At 33.0% G+C, this 26,270-nt stretch overlaps 2 protein-coding genes across 2 annotated transcripts; one reads left to right on the forward strand and one right to left on the reverse strand.

The window, feature by feature from the left end:
- Positions 1-1,989: 1,989 nt before the first annotated feature.
- Positions 1,990-12,453, reverse strand: LOC130612126 (serine/threonine kinase-like domain-containing protein STKLD1). Its single transcript, XM_057433414.1, has 24 exons — positions 12,298-12,453; positions 12,014-12,100; positions 10,013-10,057; positions 9,607-9,681; positions 9,459-9,504; positions 9,302-9,360; positions 8,892-8,962; positions 8,759-8,811; positions 8,595-8,658; positions 8,436-8,471; positions 8,199-8,271; positions 7,508-7,588; positions 7,363-7,436; positions 6,347-6,696; positions 5,953-6,017; positions 5,767-5,833; positions 5,347-5,475; positions 5,024-5,152; positions 4,606-4,679; positions 4,471-4,528; positions 4,195-4,267; positions 3,271-3,338; positions 3,087-3,166; positions 1,990-2,822 (listed from the first exon to the last, which is right to left on the reverse strand). Exons 1-24 carry the CDS (start codon positions 12,310-12,312, stop codon positions 2,712-2,714), a joined length of 1,983 nt encoding a protein of 660 aa, XP_057289397.1. The 5' UTR covers positions 12,313-12,453; the 3' UTR covers positions 1,990-2,711.
- Positions 12,454-15,213: 2,760 nt separating this feature from the next.
- On the forward strand, positions 15,214-18,084 carry LOC130612132 (exosome complex component RRP4-like). Its single transcript, XM_057433422.1, has 2 exons — positions 15,214-15,630; positions 17,090-18,084. The coding sequence occupies exons 1-2, from the start codon at positions 15,479-15,481 to the stop codon at positions 17,811-17,813; spliced, it is 876 nt and encodes a 291-aa protein (XP_057289405.1). The 5' UTR covers positions 15,214-15,478; the 3' UTR covers positions 17,814-18,084.
- The last annotated feature ends 8,186 nt before the right edge of the window (positions 18,085-26,270 follow it).

Here is a 26,270-nt window from a genome sequence, read left to right on the forward strand (position 1 = left end):
CCTGGGGACGAGGTTGGTTTCTTTGATCAACTGAAGTCCTGATTCTCCATCATGGATACACGCAAGGCTGGTTCTCACTGACACCAAAACTTATGGATTTGATAGGTGCATCTTCAATTTATAATTAAGGACAAGATGAACGAAAGATGAAACTAACATTGACGGTGGAGGAAGTGGGTTACTGTTAACAAAATGTCAATTTTTGTTTCAGGTTGTTTTATTTTACTCTGTATTCCAAAACAATGGTAAATTTTTGGTCAAATGCCCTAGATTTTAATGCGAGATATTTTTTGCGAAAATCTCGGTCAATGAAAAGAAGTACTTGGAAAAATGTCTCTCAACATTCATTTTTTGTTTTTTAACCTTTTTAACAAAAAGTGGATAAGTGAGGGTTTCATTCCTGTTTGGTGTGAAAAATTTCAGACTCAACGTATTGTGTAATACGATTGATGGAAAATGGTGACCAACTTATCTCAACTGCTATCCAACGTCAATGCATTGTACGTTTAAATTTGAGAATAATTAACTTAAATGGTAAGAATACTGACGTCATCTCCTGCATGGTGAACTAGGGATTAAAATGGGACCAACTTCCTACACCTAGGTCAATCCACTCGTTTCTTAAAAGCCAGGTTGATAACGTCATTAAAAAAACTTTTAAACCCCAACACCTCTGTAGCCGTTCGTAGTAAGTACATGATCCTATACATTTTCTTGATCAGCGTTGCAAGCGAACAAATTTCTATAAGTAAATTTTTTGGTAATGCACTGCTGACGTCCATAAAATTCCTAAAACAACATATATATTTTTTCATTTTTTTTTACCTAGGTGAATTTTTCCACTGGCTTATTGACTAGCATGTAGTAAATAAAACATTTCAAATAGGTGGTTTTGTTGGTTACAGCTGTTTTCTGAGCATGAACTTTGTTGTAACCTACAGAAGTGGCGAACTGTTTTAACAACATGAAAAAGTGATTGCCAGTGTTGTTATAATCTTTTCCCCAAGTTGATATCCACAATGTCAGGGTGAGCAATGTTGCAGAAAAATAAAAACTATACAAAATATCAATACAATTTCTTAAGTAAGTTTGCCTATGTGGGTTACAGGGTTAAAGAATAACGGAAACTACGAAAAAATTACAATTAGCATGTACGTGCCCACTGAGAAAAGAAGTCATGGAAGGAATAATGTGTGTAAAGTTAAAATTGTGGTTTACAATTAGAAAAACAAGAAATCAAAACTCAAAAGTTGACATAAACAAACATATTTACTACTGAAACCAACAATTTCGACAAAAAGATTGGACAGTGCCGATATCGTCAAGAAATAAATAATACATCAGTACAATATTGGATTACTGACATCAAAAAAGTCGGGGACAAATTAGAACCATGTGTTCATTGTATCGGATAGGTTTCTTTCTGAATCAATGTACATAACGGATCGCTTCTGTTAGTGACCAATCAATTTCTATTGTGGCGAGTCAATTTAAGTAGCGGGCAGCTTCTGGGCCGGACCGCTTTCAACATTGATACGACGTAAATGAAGTATATGTTTACAAAAGGGTTTTCGACATATGAAAACAGGACTGCGTCGATACGGTTCGTTATTGTTTCCATTGTACCGGATCATAAATTGGTCTTAAACAGCCAATCTTCTAAGGAGAATAAATTTAAAATCATTGTTAGTCGCATCTTCTCTGCATCGGCTTCAAAAAGTTGATCTACAGTATAAGAATTCAAAAAACATTTGTAACGTATAACCCACCTGGTATTGTAATTCACAATTTAACACTTGGGTAAAAGCCTAAGTTAACCCATGGTATTTTTGGTACCCTTTTTAAATAAGTGCAAATTATCTTGAATTTTTAAGATAATGTTTACTCATGCTCTTATTCACATAGCTAAGCACACTTCGGCACCATTTTGAATATCACAAAACCCATGTTAATTTTTGACTTGCATTTCGTTAAAAAAAATACTCAAGATTACATTATATATTATCATTAAAATCTAGAAAAATACATCTTCACATTAATATATATTAAACCGTATTTACACTCAATTTTTTTTTCTCAAAAAATATAAATCAGATTACCACAAGTAAATACCTTAATTAGTATAGCGTTAATTTTTCGCGGATTTCCTCTTAAACCATAAAACTCTGCAATTTTTTTCAAAAGCAGAGCAAAATTAGGATTAGGAGAATAGTCAACCTTGTTCTCAGGATCCTTTGCCTTTCTTACAGCTCTAATGTAACAAAGGCAAGGGATCTTAGGAACGAGGTTGGAGAACAGTGAAATCCATTGAAAAAATTTAACAAACAAAGCGTTCATTAGCGGAGCTGGAAAAATTTCGCAAAATTCATTGTTGGTGGCGCGAAAACCGCAAAAGTTAATTCCGCAAAATTAATATGTATCCAAGCTGGATTCATTTTTTTCCTATATAAACATGCGTTTCGGATGAAGGAATATAGTATCGATAAAACATACTACAATCTCATACCTTTTCGCGTAATTCACGGGACAACACTCCAACAGAAATGCATAACGTGATGCATCGGTTAAGCGCCAGTGCGCTTATTCAAATTTTTGCACTAATATGGACGCTTCCTATGCATTACGTCATTGACTTAAACATAATTAAAAAAAGTTACTCTAGATTGAAAATTAATGAGTTAATAACATTCATAATATAACGAGCAATGAGTTTATTTCTTCGCTGCGCTTCTCGGGCGAGATCGCGCTGTACCGTTTCGTACCATCCCTTCTTTAGCTTCTCCAAGTGAGACTAAAGCATTGTTGATTTGCGAGATAACATCCTGCAAAAGATAAGGGATAGAAATTGTTTTATGAAAGGGAAATGTTATTTTAGTGACTTACATCTGTTAAATGACGGGATAAACCGAAATAATGAAGTTAAAATGTACATAATATATTTTTTACATAATTTTAATATCGAAAGTGCATCTTCCTATACTAAATAGCCATTCCAGTTAAAAAAAATACGTTTTGGGGGTTCTTTGAAAATCTCTCAACAAAGTGATTTTTCATCACCGCAAAAAACATTCCAATAGAGTACTTACACCATTAGATGCAAACTTGAGCTTGATATCAGCTAGTAATTCGTGAACGTTTTTTCCTTTTAATTCTGTCCTGACATCCTCTATACATATTAAAAAAATGTGAGAAAAATATATATATACTTTAACAAGGTATCGAACCATTTCATCAAAATATAGATAATGACGTTTTTAGAATTGTCCATACCATACTCAGCTAGTTCAGCGACACAACATGCAAAGTTTTCAACAACTTCTTCATTGTCTTTGTGAAGTCTTAAAAAAGAAAGAAACATCATATTCGTCTCTTTTGAACTATGAGAGATCTTGTTTCATTGGTTATAGAAATTCACTTCTATCTCCATCCCATTGACTTCGGCAGATTCGGCCTCCATCCCAGTGATATTTTTTTGCTCGTTGAGCAAAAAATATGTCACCAATAGTTAAAAATTAACGCCGCCTAATAAATAGCTTAAATTTTACCATTTTTTTAAGGTACGGTTTTCTACAAGGTTAAAGTACTTTACGCAAAGAAACCTTTAGTCTGGAGGTAAACTTTTATAAATTTACAATATGCTTTGTTGGGGATCTGTTTTGAAATTAAACTTTTGTAAATTGATAATTTTAAGTTATGTTTTGTTGGGGATTTGTTTTGAGATTAGGAAATTACTAAAATGCTTTACACGAAATTTACACGAAATGTTTAATAGCCCGTGACATTACCCGCACATCAACTTATACCAAAACAATTTCATTTTTCTGTACTTTTAAAAACCCGTCACGGTAAATTTAAATTAGAATACAAAAGCCAAAATTTATCGTAAACAAAATAATTATAAAATACAGAATATAGTTTGTAGGAGATGTTTCGTAGGCGCTTTTAAGGAAAATTGTAGCAAATATAATCTACTTTGCCTGTTACAGACAGACATAATTTTCGTATGATTATAAGAGACTAAATAGGGTCAAATGAGATGTGACAGTAAGATCGTAAGATTCTGCAAATAACCATTTCAACATATTTTGCAGGAATAAACTTTCGCTAGAAAGCTTTTTCAAAACTTCCCGTGGGACCCTTGGCCTAAAATCAATAAATCGCGAAATTTTCATTCTTCAAAGTAAGATATCGTACTTGTAAGCAGAGATAAGAATAACAGCACCAGGGGTGTCTCCTTCATTATGCAGAACTTCGTAGGCACTCGATTCTAAAGTATACAACGTAAGACATTCAGTAAAAACACAAACTAAAAAAATAAAAGCATACACATTCTTATGCGAGACATTACAACCATGGTTGATCTTCGCACCGATCTTTTTACAAAATGAAATGAACGGGTGTCTCATGAGCAAATTTTTAAGGAAGCATTGCTAAAGGTAAATTACATAACATAAGCAAAGACGATATTACCATCAGCTTCGACAATACTTGCTAAAGCCATACATGCATTCTTCACAACTTTAGCTTCCTGTACAAGAACAACAAATTAGTATATTAAAACTAGGGAGAGCAAATGGAATTACGTCATGTTGTATTAAAAGAAACCTTTTTGTGAGTTTTAAGTGCTTGCAATAACAGTTTGACTGCACCAACATCTGACATCATTTCAATGTTATCATCTGGAACAGAGACATAATGTATACATTTATATAACTGATATGTGTTGCCATTAATTCTTGCCTTACTCGATATTAAACGTTACGTGAGTTTTAATTAATTATGTGTTATGATTATTGATGTTGGCTAGTAACGCAGATGTGAGAACAGCATAGTCTTTTCAAAGAAAAGGGAGAATAATTTCAGGAGCTGTTTCTCTTATCTGGGGACAACAATTGTTTTAGAATTTTTTCAAAAAATACAGAATTTCTATCCGCATATGTGTACAATGAAGCAGTAAAGCCACCTCAAGCACGATATTAGGTCAACACTACAGAAAGAAAAGGAACAATCAGAAGAATCCTACCCTCCATAGAAAGTGACCAAATTGCTGAGCAACCGGCTTCAATAAGATCTGAAACCTCATCATGATTTTCCATTGCGCGACAAATATCTTGCAAGCCACGCTCCTCGCAAACTATCTTTGCATTCAATTCTTAACAAGAAGTAGAAACAGTTTCATATTTATATGACCAACCAGTTCTTTATATACTTCGGGTAATTTAGTGTTATAATAATTACAATAAGTTATTATGGGCAAAGCCTCAAATATAATACCAACTAAGATCCCTACAATTCAATAGAAATGAGTTTTCAAGCATCAAACTTCATTTTATCTTTCTGTCTTACCATCAATAGCTAAGCTCCATAACGCGCCACAGCAGTTAGTTGCAATCTCTACATTGTCAGGAAACGCTCTCATCGCAGCTAGCGTATCCTGCACTCCTCCTAGTTTTCCAATCTCCTTCGCAGCTGTTTCTGTAATAAAGAAAATAACAAATAGATAGCTTCGCTCAAGCCATCAATATAGCTACATATACAGCAGCCATTTCTGGGTTATCTGGCTTATAGAGAGGGACTTTTCAGTTATTGTATTACAAAATAACATATTAAGAAACACAGCTATCAGTCTGTGACAGAAGGTAGCTGTAAAGGCATGTAGCAGCCATTTAAAGAAGTTTACCTATGGATAAATTGACACCCGTAATAAAAACGGGAACGAAATATGCGTTATGTAATAACATATAATTTAAAAAAACATCTACGCACCATCGGCAGATAATGCCATCAGTAATTGGGTTGCTGCAGCTTGAAGTTTTACAGAACTTGAATGAGACTAAATGCGAATCACAAACGTTTACATCATCGTATAAAAAATTACACTAAGACAGAAACAAATAATGCGACGATATGGATGAGGCACTACCCCACAGTGAGGATAGAATGTTCAGTTACCTTCATTGCCAAAGCAACAGGCGATATCAGTTGACGAGTATATAGAACATCGTCTTCTTCTTCAGCTAAAGATGAAAGAAGAGATGAATGAAAGTCGTCTTATTTGACTTTTCGTTACTACCTCAGTAACGTAAAGTAAGCACAAAAGATTTCTCTATACACAAAGTTTGTAGACAATCAGAATCCTACGCTACTGATTATTGTGCAGGATAGAGAATCCTATTTTTAAAGTACCGTAAGGTTGAATATATAACTCTACAACGCTCTTTTAAAATCACCTAGCAAACTTTCTTCATCATTTCGTTAACATATTCTAATTGCAGACATCACCATAGCACTGAGCTCAGGAGTATTATGAACAGTGCAAGAACGTAAAATAAACAAATCACCAAACCTTGTGCAGCCAACGTTGCCAGTAATCTACAACCAGCTGTTTGGACTTCTTCTTTCGCTATATGTTTCCTCATGATGGAAGCTATCAATTTCTTTGCACCATTACTCACATCTTTCCCTTTCTTCACCAACTCATTCAAAGCTTTCAAAGCATTAGTTTGACATGTGGAGTTGGATTCATTGTCTTTCATGTAAGCAATCACAGCTTCTACTCCTTTCTCTTTCGGTACAGGCTTGGCCACTTTTTTCCCTTTTTTCCCTTTTACATTTTTGACAGTTTCGTCATTTTCAACTAATTTTGATCCACTAATTGCAAGACATTCTTTAACATAAGGGAGCTCCAACAGCTCTCTGGAAAGAAAAATGCGGTTCAGAGAATGAGTGGCATATTGAAGGAAGAGAATCCGAATCTATTAGCCCCAATGAAAGAAATTTTTCGGACTTATATGCAAACAAACAAAAATTCGAATTGTTTTTGTTATCGATATTAAAAAATTAAAAAGTATATTAACATATATGTTGATGTTTTGCCAGGGACAAAATTACCTTAAGGGGATTAATTTTCGCGGTTTTTACGAATTTTTTCCAAAAACGCGAAAATAAGTTTCAGCGAAAAGTCGAAATACCCCTGATCCGCAAAAAAAAGTTCCCATAAAATTTCCAAATCAGCCTAAACCGCGAAAATGAAATCCCGCGAGATTTTCTCCATTTTCCGAAATTTTTAATAAAACTTGGATTTACGTTAAATCCAGAGAAATTTTAATACAAAAGACAACGATATGTTTTTTTATAATCAATGCATTATAACTTCATTTATTTAGTATTTTGAAAGATAAGATAAAAATATATATCGCCTAATTCGCGAAAATAAGTTACCGCGAATTTTCCTTCAACACTAAATCTGCGAAAATAAATTGCCTTTTTTTTCTGCGAAATTTCAGCGAAAATAAGTCCCCGCGAAAATTAATACTAATAGCTATAGCAACTTAAAATTTTCAAAGACAAAACTTCACTCACAGTGCTGTTACTCTTTGCTGGAAATTTCTTCGAAGCATTGTTCTAATAATTTGACACAAATCTTTTGAATAAGTCTACAAACAAAAGGAGTTTATAAAGCATCACTTCTCCCTTCAGGAATCACCTAATACATACATCTACTTACCTTGCCTACTTGTTCTAGAGCTTCTTCTAAAACTTGAGGTGATGATTTTATTTGAAATAAAATCGATGATATTTGGGAAGCCTAAATACAAGAGAAAAACACATGCATAACTTTAAAACTTTGACATACTTTAAAAGAAATTTTAAAATAATCAAACAAAACAACTGTAGGATGTTCATTTGAATAATCTAGTTTTAACAAATAGATTTTGATACGGTAGGGTACTTATTATATGGATAGAGCTTAAAGGAGAGGTCATTAACACCAAAGTCACCAAAAGTCTATTATTACGGGTAATTGAAAAATAATCACTTTATGTATCAATGCATCAATGCAAGCATGTATCTACACTAGCTTTTTATTTTTTTTCTTCTCTTAATTTCTTAATAAACTCCTAATTTACCACTTGATTGGCAGACTCAGGTACTTTAATAAAAAGTGATCAAATATGTATGACAATTCAGTGCAACCTATTTTTCCAAATGCTCAAAGGTACCGAAATGGTAACGTTAAATTAACTAAATTAACTTGTAATCACTTACAAAAAGTACAAAAAAAATTTTTGTATCATGAAATGCAAGTTCCTTCAAACATGTTAAATCTAGCTTTGGTCATCTGGAAAAGGCTGGGCTTAGACAAATCAATGCCTTTTTTAACACAAAGCTGAATACAATATCTGCAGTATACTCACATCTAAAAATCCACAAGTAGCCATTTCTAGTAATATACATCCTAAACTCCATACATCTGATCTTTCATCATAACTGTATGAATATTGTTAGGGAAATTTATGCACAGAGTTTGCAAGAAATTGTGAGATGTATTTTATAGTGCATTAAGAAAGATGTTATTAATCATAAAATGAATACTTATTGATCTTTCTATTTTAGAAGAGAACTATTTTGGAGATCGCATTAAAAAAGGATACGGTCTTTCTAAAACTTCTGGAGCCATCCAATTCATGCTACCTAGAAAGATTAAAAGTAAACGTTAATGCATTTCATAGCTAAGCACTTCAAAATATTTTTAATACAAAGTCCCCGTAAGATTATTTTTTAGATTATAGATTTTAGATCATTTAGTAAACCTACCGACTGTTGTTCTTGTTTTTGTACGAGCGTCACCCATGATCGTAGATACACCAAAATCACCTTTAACACAACGAAAATTGTATATAGATTTCATTTTTATCTTAAGCAAACACTAACAAATAAAAAAAAAACAAGAAAATTAAACAGAACTATAACTGACCAATAGAAATATTTAAATCTTCAGTCATGAATATATTACTGGGTTTGAGGTCTCTGCAAAAGAATTTTACATAAAGTTAATACAACTTATGTATAAAAGATATAAGAATGCATGTTATGTATGTCAAACTGACCTGTGTATTACTTGTTTATTATGAACGAAAACAATTGCTTCTAACATTTGGCCAAACCATTTCTTTAAAATCTAAACGCAAAAAAATGTTATCAAAAATCTGTTAAAAAAAGTGCTTAGTAAATTAAAACCATTTTAATCTTATAATATTATATGTTAATTTGATTATATAATAAAATATATAACAAAATAGATTAAAATATTTTATGGTCAATTTAAAAAATAATAATAAAAGAAAAAGTATTGAAATAAAATATATTGGTCATTATCGTTATTGGAAAAAATCTAACTAGGTTTGTTAAGTAAAGTGAGTGTAAAATTTTTAATAGTAAATAATTTCAAGCATAGATATATCCTATGCAGTCCATAGCTGTAACTGAAAAATATAAGGAAGAATTGAAAATATTTTACCAATTCTTCAATAGCAGTACTTTTTGCCCTTTTTTGCTTTAAGGCTTTATCTAAGTCTCCTATAAGAAACAAAAACATGCACAAAAATTACGACAAAGCAAATTTATAGTTTCTTTGCGTTAATCATATAGTTTTCTCAAACAATAGAAGTCCTTACCCATCTTATAATATTCCATAACAATACAAACAAACATGGCTGATTCCTATAAAGGTAGTAGTAGATTTTATTTTAATGCTAAGAAACATCTAAGCTGTGATTTATTAAGATTAGATATAATTTCTCTGGAAGTATGACCACTACTTACGTCTTTGTCCCACGTCACAAAAAATTCTTTGTAACCACAAATGTATGGATGTTGTAATTCTTGCAAAGCCATGGCCTGAGTAAAGAATAGAATAAATAAGTAAACTATATATGAATAGCATTAAACAATTTGAGTCCTTTACATATGAAATTAAATTCCTTTCTGTTTACTTGGGATAGATTTTTACCCAAATTCCGATTAGTGTGTCATCTTACAAAGACGAGTAACCCTAATATATACTAAATAGTGTATACAAATTTTAGTTATGAAAACTGTGCAAGTTTGGTGCTACAAACTAATATTTATCAACCTCAAATGCTGGCCAGGTATAATTGATAAAGAGCTTGCTGTTGTGATTTCAACCTAAATCTTGCCACCAGATATAATTATTGTTATAAAGATATACCTCTTTAAATGCTTTGTTAGCTTCATTCTCATCACTGCATTCAACCTGTAACACAAATACAAATTTTATATTATACTTTTAACTTTTTCATACAGAAAGGCAGTATAATGATAGAAAGGCATTCAATAATCAATGTACAAACCTAATTTTTAAGTATAAAATAAATTTAGCGTCAAGCAATCTTTTAATCATATTATGCACCAGGATTTAGTCACAGAGAAAAATTACGTTAAACTAACATTAAGACCCTGAAAAGGTGTCTAAAGTATATACTTTTAAATTTTTTAAAAGGCTTTGCTCCATCCCAAAATATTTAAATTCAAAGGTTTCGAAATTATGATATCATAAGTAATAGCAAATTTTACCATTTTCTGCATTCACTCATCCCCAAAAGCTTAATTAAAACATTGATTTCCTTCCTTCCTTATCTAATTTTTTAAACAGGTAACTGTGTTTTAGGGAATTGGTTTAAATACATTTTTTAATATATGAAGTTCATCATTAAAAAAACCAATTTCCTAGTTTTTGGGCTAATAAACCTGTTTTAAGCTAATTAAAAGTGTCAGATACAGCAATCTACCGTTTTTCTTGTCCATTCTTCAAAATTACCTTTAATAGTTCTTGATTAGGTATCGTTTTTTCAACTTTACAAACACACTCTATTTACAAAAACCTTTAACTTTGTTTACTGGGGTTTTGTTTGTGCAAGGCAAGTGTGTTGTCAGCATTCTTTAAACTTTGCCAAACTATTCATAATAATCATTTAATTTATTTGTAGCAAAGTAAACTTTTTTTCAACACAGGGCTGTTCAAACTGAATTATTTTAACCTGTTTCTTAGCCATGGAAAGTAAGTAGAAAATCGGTCAACAAAGCGAAATGTGATTACACAGGCGAGTGAGTTTATAATCATAAAAATTTTATTGACAAACCTCATTGCAAAAAAATCCTAAACGAAGATCTATACATTAATCCATCATAATGTTTTTATTTTGAATAATCGAAAACAAATCTCCTTTAATGTGTTATAAATCTCTTTGAAGTCACAGGTGAATTAATAATTTACAGTGGTGAAGAGCACCAGGATCCCAATGACTATATGTGAACACAGGCCCGGAAATTTGGCAGAAACGATTGTTTCGTTTCTGCAACGTTTCCGCGAATCAAAAAAGATAGTAACGATAAATCGTTTCCCTTGGACAATATTTCAAATCATAATAATTTTATACTATAATATATATATACATACATATATCTATATTATTATATTTTACTACCATGGAGTACGTCTTGTCACAAACTAGAGCGATTATGAAATGGTTCTACACTTATTTATCGGTTTAAAGCTAATCGTTACAGTCGTTAACATATCGTTTCCGCAAGGTCTACTTCGCGGAATTGAAAAAACCTTTTGATCGTTTCCGTCAGCTTCAAATCACGGTAACAATGGATGATTTTCCTGGACTCCACAATTATCCAGGCCTGGAACAACAGATTAATTGAACTATGAATATTTGTGTCCTTTTCATAAAAAATATGAATCAGTTGAAAAGAAAATTCTGGAATGAATTATTTTGAGGAGGGTCCATGACTTTGATTGGGAGTTCTAGAGTATTTAATGCTCTCTTTAAGCTATGGAAATTTAATTACGGTCAGCGCTTCGCCAGACAACTCTCTGCAGCATCCAACAGCCTACACAGTGCGCCATCTCCCCAATTTCCCTCACATGGCTTGGGTTAACCCGGGGCTATGATAATATTTAATTGCCTTTAAGGGGAATCGAATCCTGGTCTCGCGCACAAAGTACCAGAGTGATAACCACTAAATTAGGTTGCTACTAAAAATGCAAATGGTATGGAGCTTAAACAACATTGTATTTTGTTCTAAAAAGACCAACGTAAACTTTCTCAGTGAAGAAAAAAAAGGAAGTGCTATTTAATTCGAACCCTGCATCTCATTTTAAACTATAATATAATCTGTTTGGACGTTTACTACACTTTACCTTCTTGAGAACATACTTTTTTCCATCAGACTTGTTATCAACTAAAAACACTGAACCTTGGGCTCCTTTCCCAAGTCTTTGTTGAAGCTAAAAATAAAATATAGCATCACAAAATGATATTAAAAAACGTGAGACGTTTGCTTCTTGAACAGCTCAAATTTTGTGGTTAAAAACTAAATGCCAAGATTATCCACATCATTTTGCTTCAAAATGTCTTGGTAAATCAGCTCCCTCCTAGATTATAATTTTCGCAGTCCTACAAAAATTACTAGCTAGCTACAGACCTTGTAGTTCTCCATGTCTTAGATTAGTTCAGGCAAAATGAATATTCATTTATAACTTGATAATTAAAAGATGAAAGAGCAAACTAGCAAACACGATGAAAAAGAAAGTAATCGCAGCAACCTAGATCAAAACCAAATGGGTTTCGGGTGAAGCATACAATCCGAGGAGATAGTCACTGAAGTGTTTGTTTACACTCTTTAACCGGAGAACGAAAAGTATACAACAATTCTTGCCTGTTACATGAACCTAGAACCTCATGGCCGAATTCGCGAGCATTCTGTTCTGTTCTGTTAGCTACGCTTCTTTTTAATTAAGTTAAAGTAAAGTTGATTCGTAAGTTGCAAAGAGCTGTATTTTGGGAAGATTTGGAGATTTCTTAAGATCGTTCTCATGCCACTTACATATCGTTTTATCCAATTTTCCATGATCCGTGTTGTTCTAACTTAGAACCCTCGCCCCCCTTTTCGCGTCAGACCCCTAAAAGCACAATATTTGATAAATAAAAAACTGTTGCCTTGCACATAAAATATGGTGTCACTGGGTTGATAGCTATTAGCTAGCTTTAGATGGTGAAACACAAAGATTTCTTCTACTGTCAATGAAAAACTATTTTTTAAGAATCTGTTTTCTTCATAATAAAGTCCCCTTATATAGCCAATAAATCATTTTAGCCAAACATAACCAGGGAGCCAAAATATATAACCAACAACGGATATTACGAAGAAATAATGACAGGGATGAAAAGAAATAATGGACAGGGGTGGACAAAGACAGGGGTGGACAAAGACAGTGGTTGGGTATGGCACTGCAAAGTCACATTAATACAGTTATCTTAAGATAACAAAATGTTATCTTAAGATAACTCTATTAATGTGACTTTGGAATGCGTGCATATTCACATTAATTTCCTGATTGTAAGATAACTCGAGTAATCTTAAGATAACATGTTGTAAATATACATTACCATTTGTACTTGAGACATGTATCTATGTTTTTCTTTTAAAATTAGGTTTTCATTTATGCAAAATAATTTGTCATTCTGTATGCACTCCTTTACATTTTGCCTGTCCCTGTGACTGAAAGGACATTTTATTTCAATTAGGAAACTTCCATGGCAATCACACTCTGCCACAGCATCAGCAGAGGCACCAAGAAAGGAGTATTCCTTATGTAATAGTAAACCACTTTTTCTAATTTGCAAGATGGTGTGTTCTGCTGCAATTTCTTTTTTATAAGTCAATAAAGCTGTAGCTTCGTGCTCTCTACCCCAATTTAAAGCAGGAACATTTAAGTTTTTTCCTGGCGTACAAATTTTTAAAATAAGTGATTGTGATGGGTTTGTAGGATTAGTATGTAGAATATAGTGTACCACAGATGCAGTAGTTCGACCAATATGTTTTTCCTTCCATGCCAAGCAATATCAGCTTGTGAAAGTTTCCGATTATGAAGTTCTTCATTTTTTATATCCCAGTCTATTGGCTGCTTCGATCTTGAATAATATTGCTCCAATGTGAGAGCAGGATTCCCCAAGGCTAAAAGGAAACATTAAAAATGTTACATCACTTAGGCTTCGTTTTCACTCGCGATTTATGTTGTTAAGGATTTTTCATAATGGCATGTTTTCATGACGTCAAACCGAATCGCTGAATAAACGTGATTCCACTTTTCTTGCTGTTCGCTGGCAGCACTGCATTGCTATGACCTGATATTCTTAGCTAGCCATAAGTCTACAGTCTAGGATGTACCATATGCCAATTTTAACTGTGCCTAAACTTGTGTGCTTTACAAAACAGACAGCCTAAACATCATCAATGGGGTAATTCACTAATAAGAAATTTTTGAAACGGTTGGGATATGACATTTTATGTATTGTTATATATTTTTGTAATCATTTATTAAATATCATCACCTTGTGAGTTTTCCTCCACAGATTTTTTCTGTTAATTTGTTTTACTAAGTTCTCCTATTGTCACAACTGCTTTTTGAGCAATGGAAAAAGATACACAGTGATGTTTAAATCAGCCAATACTAGCTACAAGTGGAGAAGTATTACAACTATTTCAATCATAAAAAGTGTTTGGGAATAATTTCAGTGGGTCTTGCATCGGAATAAGCACGTCGGCACGGAATTGAGACGTAAATCACGCAACTAGGACATTTCAGCAGGTTCATTTCTTGCTCGACCTTGGACAATCAACCACCTTATTCACCAGCATTTTTAAAAATTAAAGAGATGGCTTATAGTCAAAAACCATAAAGCTATGTTGCAGTTGTAGTTGCCACTAAGATCGTTGCTAGAGCCCTTTGTTTAGATAATCATGTAGTAAGGAAAGTATATCCCTATAATGATTTCTATGTTCATTTTTTGAAGATCTTAGCATTGTTCTTTAAACCTTGCTTGTTGTGAAAAACAAGTTGGTTTCAGCTGGGAATATTTTTTTAATAATTTGTTTGTTGTTTGTTGTTTCACCTTTTCTTTAAGTTTAATTTAACCTAATGCATCTGTGTGTATATTTGTCACACAATAAAAAATTAGATCTACGAAGTCATAATGCCAAATAGAAGCTGAATTTGAAGGACAATTCTTTTTGAATAACACATTCCTTAAGTTGATAAATTTTGGCGAGTATTAAATTTGGGGAATGACCAAATTAGAATATTTGGCAGGAATTTAATTTGGCGAATGCAAAAAATGTTTACTTTGGCGGGGATTTATTTTGGCGAATGACACAAAGAAATGAATTTTTATGTCTTGAAATGTTTTATAAATAAAATAAACGTATATGTAAACACAAGATTTACAATCCTTTTTATACTTGTATTTATGAAACTTGCTGTAAACATAATAAAAGGTTTGTTTTTTCAAAAAAAAAAAATTTTTTTAATTAAAAAAACCATATATATTTATAAAATTTTGCGGGGATTTAATTTAGCAAACGTTAAATTACGTTAAATTTGGCGGGTATTAAATTTGGCGAATAGTCAGTTATCAAAATTTCAGTGGGTATTTAATTTGGTGAATTTCGCCGAAATTAGCCAAATTCGCCAAATTTAATTCTCACCAAAATTTATCCACTTAAAGTATATCTTCTTTGCTATAAAGTTAAAATCAGTTATGTTAAACAAACAATTTTATAATGCTCAAACATTGCTTTTTGTTACTGTAGCTTGAAACTTAAGATGTCAGTGGAGATTACCTCACCTAGACAAAAAGTATCACTTCCGATATATGTATCTAATGATGAAAAGCATTTTGTCACACCTGGAGAAGTTATTACAGAGGACACAGGGTTCATGAAAGGTCATGGTACATATGCAGACAATGCAGATAGGTATGTTTCAGGAAATATCAGAGAAAATGACTGCATATCAAGAAAAATCAAGGAAAAGTTTAAATCTCCCCTCTCTTCATGAAAAAATTGAAGAAATTTTTCCAGATTAAGTTGTTGTTGTACATATCATCCTTGTTCATGGCATGTCATCAGTACAATATTCTTAATACCCAACATTTGATAAGTCAAAAAAATGTTGTCTTTTTTCAGTGCACATTACACAGTGTTACTGGCACAAAAAACAATGTGCAGGAACAAAGATTTCTTTTTTTAAAAGATTTCAGCAGAATTAGGAAAAGTCAGGAAAAGTCATGGAATTTGTTTGACAAGATTTGCTAGAAACATTGTAAAGGTAAAAGTGTTTTCGGCAGAACCTGTTTTGTTTTTTTGTTGTCTTTTTTTGTAGGAAACAATATCTGTTTTATTGGTAGAGCTATTTTTTATTATTAAAGAGACGAAAGGGCTTTCCAGAAGTTTTGCAATTCAGCTTTCTACAAATTTCTTTGCGAGTCAACAAAAGTTTTCTTCTGATTTATTTTTTTGTATTTTGTGGTACAGAAGCGAAACTCCGTGAAACTATTTCCACATGAAAAATTCTGCGTGAAAAACACTTTGCCTTACTTTTTGCAGGGATAAACTTTTTCGAATTTTCCGAAAAAGGCAAAAGTTTCTTGTGCAAACATTTTCTTCTCTTCTTCCCTTGAAGTAATAAGAACTAATAAGTATAATACATATTGAGCTTAATAAATATAGTATAATTGAATCTGGTCATTTTATTTGCAAATCAATATTGCTCGACTGACTTTCCGTCTCAATTTATTGCCTGTCGGTTTTTTCTAACTCGATTATGATGGATTGATAATTCTCATCGTTGTCGTCTTATTTATCATCGGCAATTAATCACCGTATTTATAAGTGCAAAAATCGTTGTATCAACAACCCGTTTTTTTTAGCATTTTAATAACAGAGGGACTTCTAATCTTTAAACTCCTTTCACGCTTACGCATTCTATTTATTTTACAATACTTATTAACATGAATGAAGCGAAAATATGCTTACTAGGAAGCCCTAATGTTTCTTTAAAATGCGAAATGCAAAATACTGTGCAAATAAAAAAACACTTCGTTTTTAGAAATTATTTGTCGGTAAAAATTATTTGTCGGAAAATAAATCGGTAATAAATATTAGCCAACAAAGCAAAAATACGTCACTTTTTATCGACGAATTTTTTACCGATAAGGTATTTATTCTGGAAATTTCTTGTACTTTAGTTGTTCCGAATTTTTTGCGACATGTTTATTTAAAATATGAAATCTGTTTTTCAGAAGGAAATTTGAAGACGTTTCAAGGAAATTACAAATAAAGTTTTCATTGGAACTAGTTTTGTTAAATTTTTGAAAACAATGCACTTGCATTGTATTTATGGTTAATTTCAATTTATTTGTCTGTTGTTTTCTAGACTAGCAGCGTCTGTGGCTGGTATTGTTGAGCGTGTCAACAAACTTATATCAGTGAAACCATTCAAAACAAGATACAATGGCGAAGTCGGAGATGTGGTTGTCGGGCGTATCAGTGAAGTTGGACAAAAACGATGGCGTGTGGATACTTACGCGCGGCTCGATTCCGTGCTTCTGCTCTCCGCTGTTAACTTACCAGGAGGAGAACTGAGAAGGCGTTCAACAAAAGATGAACTTCTGATGAGAGATTATTTAGTGGAAGGAGATTTAATTGTTGCGGAAGTGCAGTCTCTGTTTGCTGATGGCTCTTTGTCACTACACAGTAGAAACTTAAAGTATGGCAAGCTGCCGGAGGGTGTACTGGTTAAAGTTTCTCCGTCGTTGGTACGACGTTGTAAAACACACATGCATAATTTGCCGTTTGGTGCGACAGTTATATTAGGTAACAACGGTTACATCTGGATCGGACCATTGATGTCAGCTGAAAGCGACTTATCATCCCGAAATACGTCACGGAAAAGTGTCGGTATATCTGACCGACATGTTATCGCTAGATTAAAAAACTGTATAACTTGTTTGGCACTTTTTGGCGTCCAGTTATATGACACCAGTGTGACGTATGCGTACGACGCGTCTTTAAAATACGAAGTGAAAGAACTGTTACGACCTGAAGTGCAGGAAGAGGTTGTCGATGTTACGCGGAATAATCTTGCTCAGCATATTTAAATTAAATGTTTTTGAAAGAGAGATGTGTTAGTGATGATCCAACAAAGCGATTCAAGATATCGATTTTATCTCTTGTTTCGAAGCACCTTTTTGTGATTATATATACGGATTATAAAATTTGACAATGTACTTTGATTGGTGAATCAAAAGAAAATGTTTTCTGGTCAATGTTTAGGAAAGAACAGGTTTGGTATCTTAAAGTACGAAAGTGTTTATTTGCCGTATGTGTATTTTATGGACCAGAAAATTATGACGTCATATATTACCATAATGTTGATAACTTTTATGAAGGCCCAGCCCACATGTTACACGCGCGCATCCTTTTAAACGACTGCGTATTGAAACAAGTGGCCGCGTGTTTGCTGCTGATTTGTCAATCTGGTCTGCACAATGTTGTGTGAAAATAGTTGCTAAAATACGCCGAAGTGCTGAACGCAACAACGGAACCCGGATAAAGCCGCATTTCCGGTTTTGAGAGATATCTGCTTTGGATAGATTTGATCTGAAAAGTGATTTATTATTGCGTGAAGGGTCTAGAGAATTGGCTGGGCAAAATAGAGGAAATACTACGTAATATTCGCATAGGGACGTTCCTAAGCTGTACTTATATTGCAAGGTATCAATGGTCGAGTTTCAAAAGTAAGTAAAGAGTGGACGAGAAAATTTACTTTTCTTACGCGGATTTTTGACGATCAAAATGTGAAAAAGTAAAAAGAAGTTTTAAAATAAAAAAAGTTAAAAATGATAAAAAAGTTTTTCAAAAACCGTAGTGAGATTTTTAAGATTTTCATTTGTGAATAGTAAGGAATCAAAAAAGTGGTCAGTATCAAAAAAAGGATAATTCAAGGCATAGGTTATGTATTTTTCATTTCATAAAGATCAACTTGATCTTTAAAAAATAATACGTGTCTCCCTTATTAATAACCGTATTATGTTCAAAATGGTAGTCGATTTTTTACTTGTGCTCGAAATAGTGACACTCGGGATATGTAGGACAGGTAATAATCTGATGACCGGAAAATATAGGACGGGCGAACACGTGGATAAATACAAGGGCTACTGACTAGTCTCCTATATCTCCATAATAATATCCGTATTTTGTCTCTGAAAAAAGTAGTTATGTCGTAGTTTTTCTTTCGCATCTCCAACGAAGTTAACAATTCGTTGCAGGCGAACCCCGTGTTTTTTCCACGGGTTAACTTCTATATTAATAAAACCCGTATCCGTCTTTTGCGCGCAAGAAATAAATTTTTTTTCACGAGCTAACGGCTAAATAAATAAATATCTTGGGATGTTTTCCTGAATAATAAAAAATGGATTAATAATTATGGCTAATCTTTGCATTTGGAAAAGTGTAAGGTCTGCAAGGTAAATAACTTAAATATACTAAAAGAGTTACCTAGATGACGTCCCCGAATTAAAAAAGACGGAGGGTCCCGGAGACGACATTGGAAGTACGAAGTCTCTATATCTTGATATTTTTGTTGTTATTTCAACTTCTCCCACTTTTCTCAGAGGAAAAGTGGTTGTTTTAGTTTTCCAATATTTGTAACATCTCGTGTTTTCTACAACAACCTCACACCCAATCCTTTTGCATTAAGATTGAACTTAGTGGTACAACCTTGTAAAAGAAACAATAAAACGAAGTTGCTGATTTTATAAAAAAAAAAATTCCTGCATTACTTCATGGCACAATTTTGGTGGTCAAAAATTTTCGCGGATTTTAATTTTGTGATTTGACCTCAAATCGCGAAATTAAATTCCACAAAACTTATCAGGACGTGCGCAATCGCGAAATTATTCAATTTTTAGTCAATTTGTTCCTCAAAAATAAAGAAGAAAGTTTTGTTTTAGATGGCCTATATGCAGAAATACCATGTTCAAAACAGGTATAATAAGATAGATGTCAACCTATCTAAACGACAATTGTTGTGGGTGCAGGTAGTGTGTCCGGAGCTGATATAAAAAACTTTGTATGTCCTTGCAATTAGACAATGTGGAGTTTTCGCGTTTTCCACGACATTTACTTTCACTAAGGAGAAACATGAACTGTTGGGCCTTCAGGCTGAGAATAAAGAACATCCACCATTTCTTTATATCTTTACCTCAGCGTATAACGCTGATCGCACACCATTTATGGATGTAGAGAAGATTAATTTCTTTGTCAATGAAAAAAAATGGAGAATGAAAGGTCCAGGCGAGTAAATTCGAAATGCGTTCGATTTATGTAAATAGGATAACGGTGATGATTAATACTGAACTTAAAATCTCTGTAAAATATATAAATTTATTCCCGCGTAATTCACTGTTGTTTTTTTTTTGACCCCTAAAACTGCAAATATTTCTGACAGTGAAAATTTGTGCCCTTGTTGTTACGCTGTTGTTTTTAATAAATTTTATATAAAAAGATTTTATAGGTTGTTTAAATTGGTCCCATTTTGGTCCCAGGTGGTAGGCAACCACGCAGGAGTTAGTTATTTCCACCTGTTTCTTAATTATTCATTCAAACTTAAATATGTATTGCAATGGCTCTCCACTAGTCCTTTGTATGTCGCATTTCGTGTCACACAAATTTTTCTTGCAGACATACAGGCAGAATACGGCTATTATTAACATAGAGAAAAACTTTTATGGTGCGAATATAATTGAAGATATTAAATCGCATTTTAAATAAACTTTATTCTAATGAGTTTTAGTAGAGGCCAGTCTGGTAAGAATTACTTTCAATGTATTTAAAAAGATTCATGGAAAACCGCCTACTTTGTGATAATTTTTGCGCCATTATGAAATATTCCCGTATCTGTGTGGAACTTCAATTGGTTGTTGAACTCTAATAACCTATTCTGATTGGCTGTTTGACGTCAATTAATAATTCCAATTGGCAGTTTAACTATATCCACTCTATTGTTCACACAACACCAAACCGTGATTCTAATCAGCTGTTCAACTCCAAACCATGAAAAAATAAAGGAAGCGAAAATATCACAAATATATATTTTCAACTGTAAGTTCAACAACTGGGTCATCAAGACAATGTCTTATTTTTAAAATTTTGAAACTGATGATATGAGAGCACGTTAACGATTGCGTTATCAAAGCAAACATGTGACGTGTAAGCTTGATGAGATTTTCGACCGCATCTCAGTCACTTTGACACTGTCTGCCCATATAGAGATTATGTTACAGTTTGGGTTCATGAAATATCAACACTCCTTTGTCGTTCCATTATATTAGGATTTTGTTTTATGGAAATCAAGATGGAGTTGAACCTGAAAACAGCAAGATCTGTTTACCCTGATATGAGCAGTATCAACGAAAGACACGTGACTGTTCCAAAATAAAAATTAAAGATCAATGTCAGGTAAATCACGTGACTAAATCACATACCCTGATCAAATCCAGACATTTTACTTCCGTGTAGGCAACCAGGATTCCTAGGAACATGACAAAACATGGGAAAACAGAAGAGTAAGTTGAACAAGATTACCGCTAAGTGATAAAAATAATTTTCTGTGTGCAAAGAATGACCACTCTTATTGGTTGGCTACTCCTTTTGTTATTAGCTCACGTGGTCTATATCGGGGAAACCACATTTTTCCTCAATATTTCAAGCGAATGGTTTCACAAAAAACGAAATTTTATTGTCCCATCGTGTTCAACCTGTTTTTTAACACAGTGTACCAAACTTTATAAATAACAAGTTTTTGGACTAAATTTGACCTGAAACTGTATCGAGGTGACAAATAATTAAAATTTCGACATTATCACCATTATTTTCAGAAATTATAACTTTCAGAAAAAGTACCCCAGTTAGTACATTGATTTCTGGAAACCACCCAGGGCACATGTTAAAATAAACCAATAATCTGTACAAACGAGACATACTTGAAAGTGAGGCCAAAAAAAAAACGATCTTACCAGGACCGTAAGATTCCGTTTTAATCAATCACTTCTTCTTCAAGGCCTGATTTAATTAGAGCAAAATTCGAAAACACGAAAAATTTAATACCTTTAAAAATTTACCCCGAGATTCTTCGCAAATCTGACGAGGATGCTGCAACTTTTCGCGCGAAAAGCGTAGTCTGACTTTGAAACACAGTTACTCAAAAAAAGGCGGGTAAAAACAGATAAGAAGATAAGACATTTATTAGCAATAAAAAATGGCGGATAGGCTGGAGGATACATCTTTATAAGACAATACGATTTAAAAAACAAACCATGTCTTGATTTTTTGGCAGAAAAGTTGTTATATTTGTTTTCTTTTGGTTTTTACGTCGTGGATAGGTTTTAAGCACCCTTGTGTTGATAGTGATGAAATTGGAGATGTTGGAACGATGTTATGAGTCACAAGCTGTCGCGGTTTGTAAGTTTGTGTGTGGAATTACAAAACACCCATTTTTTTAAATTGTAATTTTAAGTATCTCTTTTTTTTTGTTCTGTTTTGGAAAATTACATCAGTAGCCGTGTTTGACTTAACATTACTTTTTAACTGTACTGCATTTAGAATTTGCAGATTTAAGGCAATGTTGTGGCTGAATTATTGCCTAACTGTATATGCAACGAGTTGTCATATAAATTAGCACGAGGAGAGAGTTTGTGCGATTTCTTTAGAGCGGCGAATTTGATCACAATATAGATGCAATTTTAGGAAAACAATCTTATTTTCATGCAGATTTTGTGTATAATAGGGGAAAAAACCATTCAAAACTGCTTTATGCCTTTAAAAGAATTCACCGTATCTCTCGTTCAAGTCGTGTGAAAGATATCAAGCACGAAAAAACACAACAGTTAAAATTTTGAACAGTAACCAAAACGTTGCATGATTTCAAAAAGTTAAAGTTGCGAAATCTAAATATATATTACTATATTTTTACCAATATTTTAGCGTATTGCGTTAAGTAATTTAAAAGATACTACATTCAACCCTTAAATTTATAGAGAATAGTGAAAAAGGTTTTTAGGGTCCAATTCAAATATACAACAATCAGTTTCTACAAAAATTACTTTAGTATATAGTAGCAGGTCGCTCTGATAACAAAACATTACCCTATAAACTCCAAACATCAAAAGTTTGCTACATTACAAAAATTTACAAAAAACAAAAATAAAAACGCTGTTTTGGTATGTTGCTTCCTGCTCTCTCCCACAAAATTTAAAACGTCAAAAAAGGAACAGTTCATGAATAGTAGTAACAAAAAATCAATTCTTTCGGTGTGTTGAACATGGACCTACAACACGGGTTGGGTTCAAACCCCGGCCGAGTCTTGCCAGAGACTATAAAAGTGTGAAACGATCCATTATGCTTACGCTTAACATGAGAATAGGATTGATATCTTAGGCAGTTGTCTAGTTCATCAGTTGCCTTCTGAACGCGAGATTATTCTGGAACATTCAAAGCGCTGAGTAGACATAACGAACTAACTAAAACATTCGAAGAATGATTAAGCGCATGATATTCGAACTCTACTAAACAATAGACCTTTGTTTTGTTTATAATAGGAACCTTCGGAAAAGAACATTCTAGAACATTATTTTTAGTATATATATAGACAGAAAACGGCATTTGTCAAGTTAAGTTAAAAAAGTTGTATTATGAAAAACGAAATATAAGAAGTTATAAAAACAAGGCTAACACGTTGATCTGTCGCAATACCTTCTGTAGCTGAAACTGTCATCGAAAACGGTGCCACAGAAGAGGCTATCCTTAATAAGTAAAAGTAATAACAAAAGAAAAATTAATTATTAATATTTTTTACTTTGGTATAATTCTATTATTTTTTAGTTTTTACTTTATTCTCTTTATTCAATGCACCCAGCAAAGGTGTGAATTAGTCGTTTTGGATTTTATTAGAATGAAGTCAAGTATTTACAACATCAGTACACACACACATCAAAATATTAATAAACGCCTATAGCACCAATCAGAACTTTGAATAAGTATTTAATCGCCATCCACTTTTTAAAATTGGTCACATTTTTGACTAAAAATTTAACGCCACGTTTCTAATCACCGATTTTCTGATTAGTGTCTCCATTCTCATAAAGTATCTGAGCATTTTTTTGTTTTACAAAATTTAAGTGACGCATGCAAAAAAATTTTCCTTTATCGTGATCGTAATAAGTTAATTATTGCGTTACGTGATTTTTTCTTTTTCTTCTCTTTTTTTTTTTTTGAAGAATAGAAGTAAATACTTCTTCAATTTTAAAACACGAAACATCAATTTGATTAAATTGTGTTAGCTTTTGAATCCTAACCCCGTACAAAGTCACATTTGCGTCAGAACAAGGTTGGAATGCCGACATGCGATCTATTAGACATAACTCGTGACCACTCCACTTCGAGATATTAAAATGGAGGTCTATATAAAAGAGGATTAATTTTCTCTGCTGGCAGTTTCAACACCGCAAACGATGAGCAGCAGGTGGTAAGAAATCACATACAACGAAAAAACGTCGCAAAAACGAAGACATTTTAAGTTTTCCTCAAAAAAGGTTAAGCATCTAAGGGTTTATTTCATTCATCCACCCCAGAGCTCTTTAAGATAAACTCAAAAGTTCGGGGTTTTAATTTCAAAGAGCTCTGGGGGACGAAAATGGGTTTATTTCTACTTTTATACAACTTTCATTTTGTTTTTTAGAAACACAACTTTGAAAACCATAAGGCTGGTACTATAGGTACTTTGAACTGCTAACTTGCAAAATATTTAGAAAAAATAAATATTAATAAGTTGACATTGTCCTTGTTGACAAGCATTGCCACGTCTTAATAAATGGGGGTGAAGGAGTAATAACAAAAAAGCATGGGTTTGAGGGAAAGTCTTGTTCTTAATACTTTTCCTAAAAGTATTTACAGTCAGACATACTGAATGAAATTAGTTTTAATTTTGATAAATAAGTTTTAATTTGATTACCAATTAAACAGTTAAAATTATTTGCCCATATGTCAATAAAATGATTATATTTTTACGAGGTCTTTTCTTACCTCAATCCTTTGATAACACGAAGATGAAAAAACAGAGAACGGTCCAGGCCCTGGCATCGAGATTAGACCCTATAACGGAAATTTGTCTAAAAAATGTTTGGAATTGTCGATTCGCAAAAATTAATTTTTTTTATCGCATTGTTTTAAGCATTCTTTTAACTGTCACGAGGAATTTGAAGAGATGCTTATGCGCGGTGCTTCTCAAGACGCATATTATCAAAATCAAAAATTGTATTGTGAATAAGCGTCTGTATTTGGTGATGTCTGTGATATGAGATCAAAATGGTAGAATTGAAAGTTACAAAAAATAAAAATTTTTATGTAAAATATTGTGTTTTGTTTATAATTGAAAAATTAGATTTTGGTAAGATGATGATACTTGCAAATAAAACATAAATAAATAAAATGATAAGTAAATAACATGACGCACGTCTGGTTGAGAAAAACGAAAATAAATGTTTTTTATAAAAATAGCTGTGGCTATTTTTAGCATAACAAGAGCCGTTTGGAAACAACCCAAAAACAAAATATTAATTGTATTTCAATTATTTTGAGAATGGTTACAAACAACTTGTTCCCTGGTAAAACAACCCATAATAATTCGATATGTTTATATGGGTTTTTATAGAAATAAAAACTCGTATTATTATTCAGCCTCGTTTTCGCGTTCTGTTATAAATAACTAGTTGTTAGCCCACCGAAAAACGCCACGAAGAATTGTACTTTCGAACCAACATCGTGTCCAGAACTTTTATAAGTTTTTTCACAAGGGACGGAACCTAAAATCCTAAAACGTCCTGGAGACGAGGTTACTTCCAAAGATGCATCCTATATCGCAATTTTGTACGTCCTTAGCACGGAGCTATTAGCACAAGGTGCCTTCGGCAGCCATTGTGTGTTTTCTGCCGCCGGCCTCGATATCAAAGAGGCAACAAGCCCTGGGGATGAGGCTGCACATTTTTTGGTTTGAAGAAGGCATAAGAGAAAGCATGCCTAATCGATACTTTTTGTGCCAACCTTGTTTCCAGGGAATTTTGGAATTTTCGTGGTGGCAGGTTTAGGTTAGTGTCCGGGGATTGCTTGTATTTTCTCAGCATTTTACTTACCAAGCGCTTGCGTACTTCAAAAATTACAAATATTCTAAAGGCGATCACCAACCGCTGACTAACATGACTCTTGAAAATGCTACGTGTTAAAAGCTTTTATATCGAAGTTAAGAAAGTTCAATTTTTTGGCAGCGTTTATGTAAGTTTTTACATTTTTTTTGCAGTCCAGTGGCAGCCCTTGGTACACTACTGAAAATTAATAAATTAAGATAATGTATTCTCACAGGGTGTGCAAGACTTATAAGTGGATTTAAAGAGCTCGTAATCGCTTCCGGACATATATTATATCATCTTGGACAAATTTTTGATTGACAGTTGAAGATGTGTGAGAAAAAGGAAAGGGTGTTATTGTGAAAAATCCTTTAGTTC

The sequence above is a fragment of the Hydractinia symbiolongicarpus genome, chromosome 10, assembly GCF_029227915.1.
Source record: "Hydractinia symbiolongicarpus strain clone_291-10 chromosome 10, HSymV2.1, whole genome shotgun sequence".
In the NCBI taxonomy this organism is placed as follows: Eukaryota; Metazoa; Cnidaria; class Hydrozoa; order Anthoathecata; family Hydractiniidae; genus Hydractinia; species Hydractinia symbiolongicarpus.

Bases quoted from the DNA above. Each gene is read 5' to 3' on its own strand.
- LOC130612126 (XM_057433414.1), bottom strand. The intron at 9,361-9,458 runs GTAAGGACTTCT...TGTTTCTTATAG, and splicing joins TATGGAATATTATAAGATGG to GAGACTTAGATAAAGCCTTA. The intron at 3,167-3,270 runs GTATGGACAATT...TAATATGTATAG, and splicing joins CGCTGAACTAGCTGAGTATG to AGGATGTCAGGACAGAATTA.
- LOC130612132 (XM_057433422.1), top strand. From the start codon at position 15,479: ATGTCAGTGGAGATTACCTCACCTAGACAAAAAGTATCACTTCCGATA. The intron at 15,631-17,089 runs GTATGTTTCAGG...GTTGTTTTCTAG, and splicing joins TATGCAGACAATGCAGATAG to ACTAGCAGCGTCTGTGGCTG.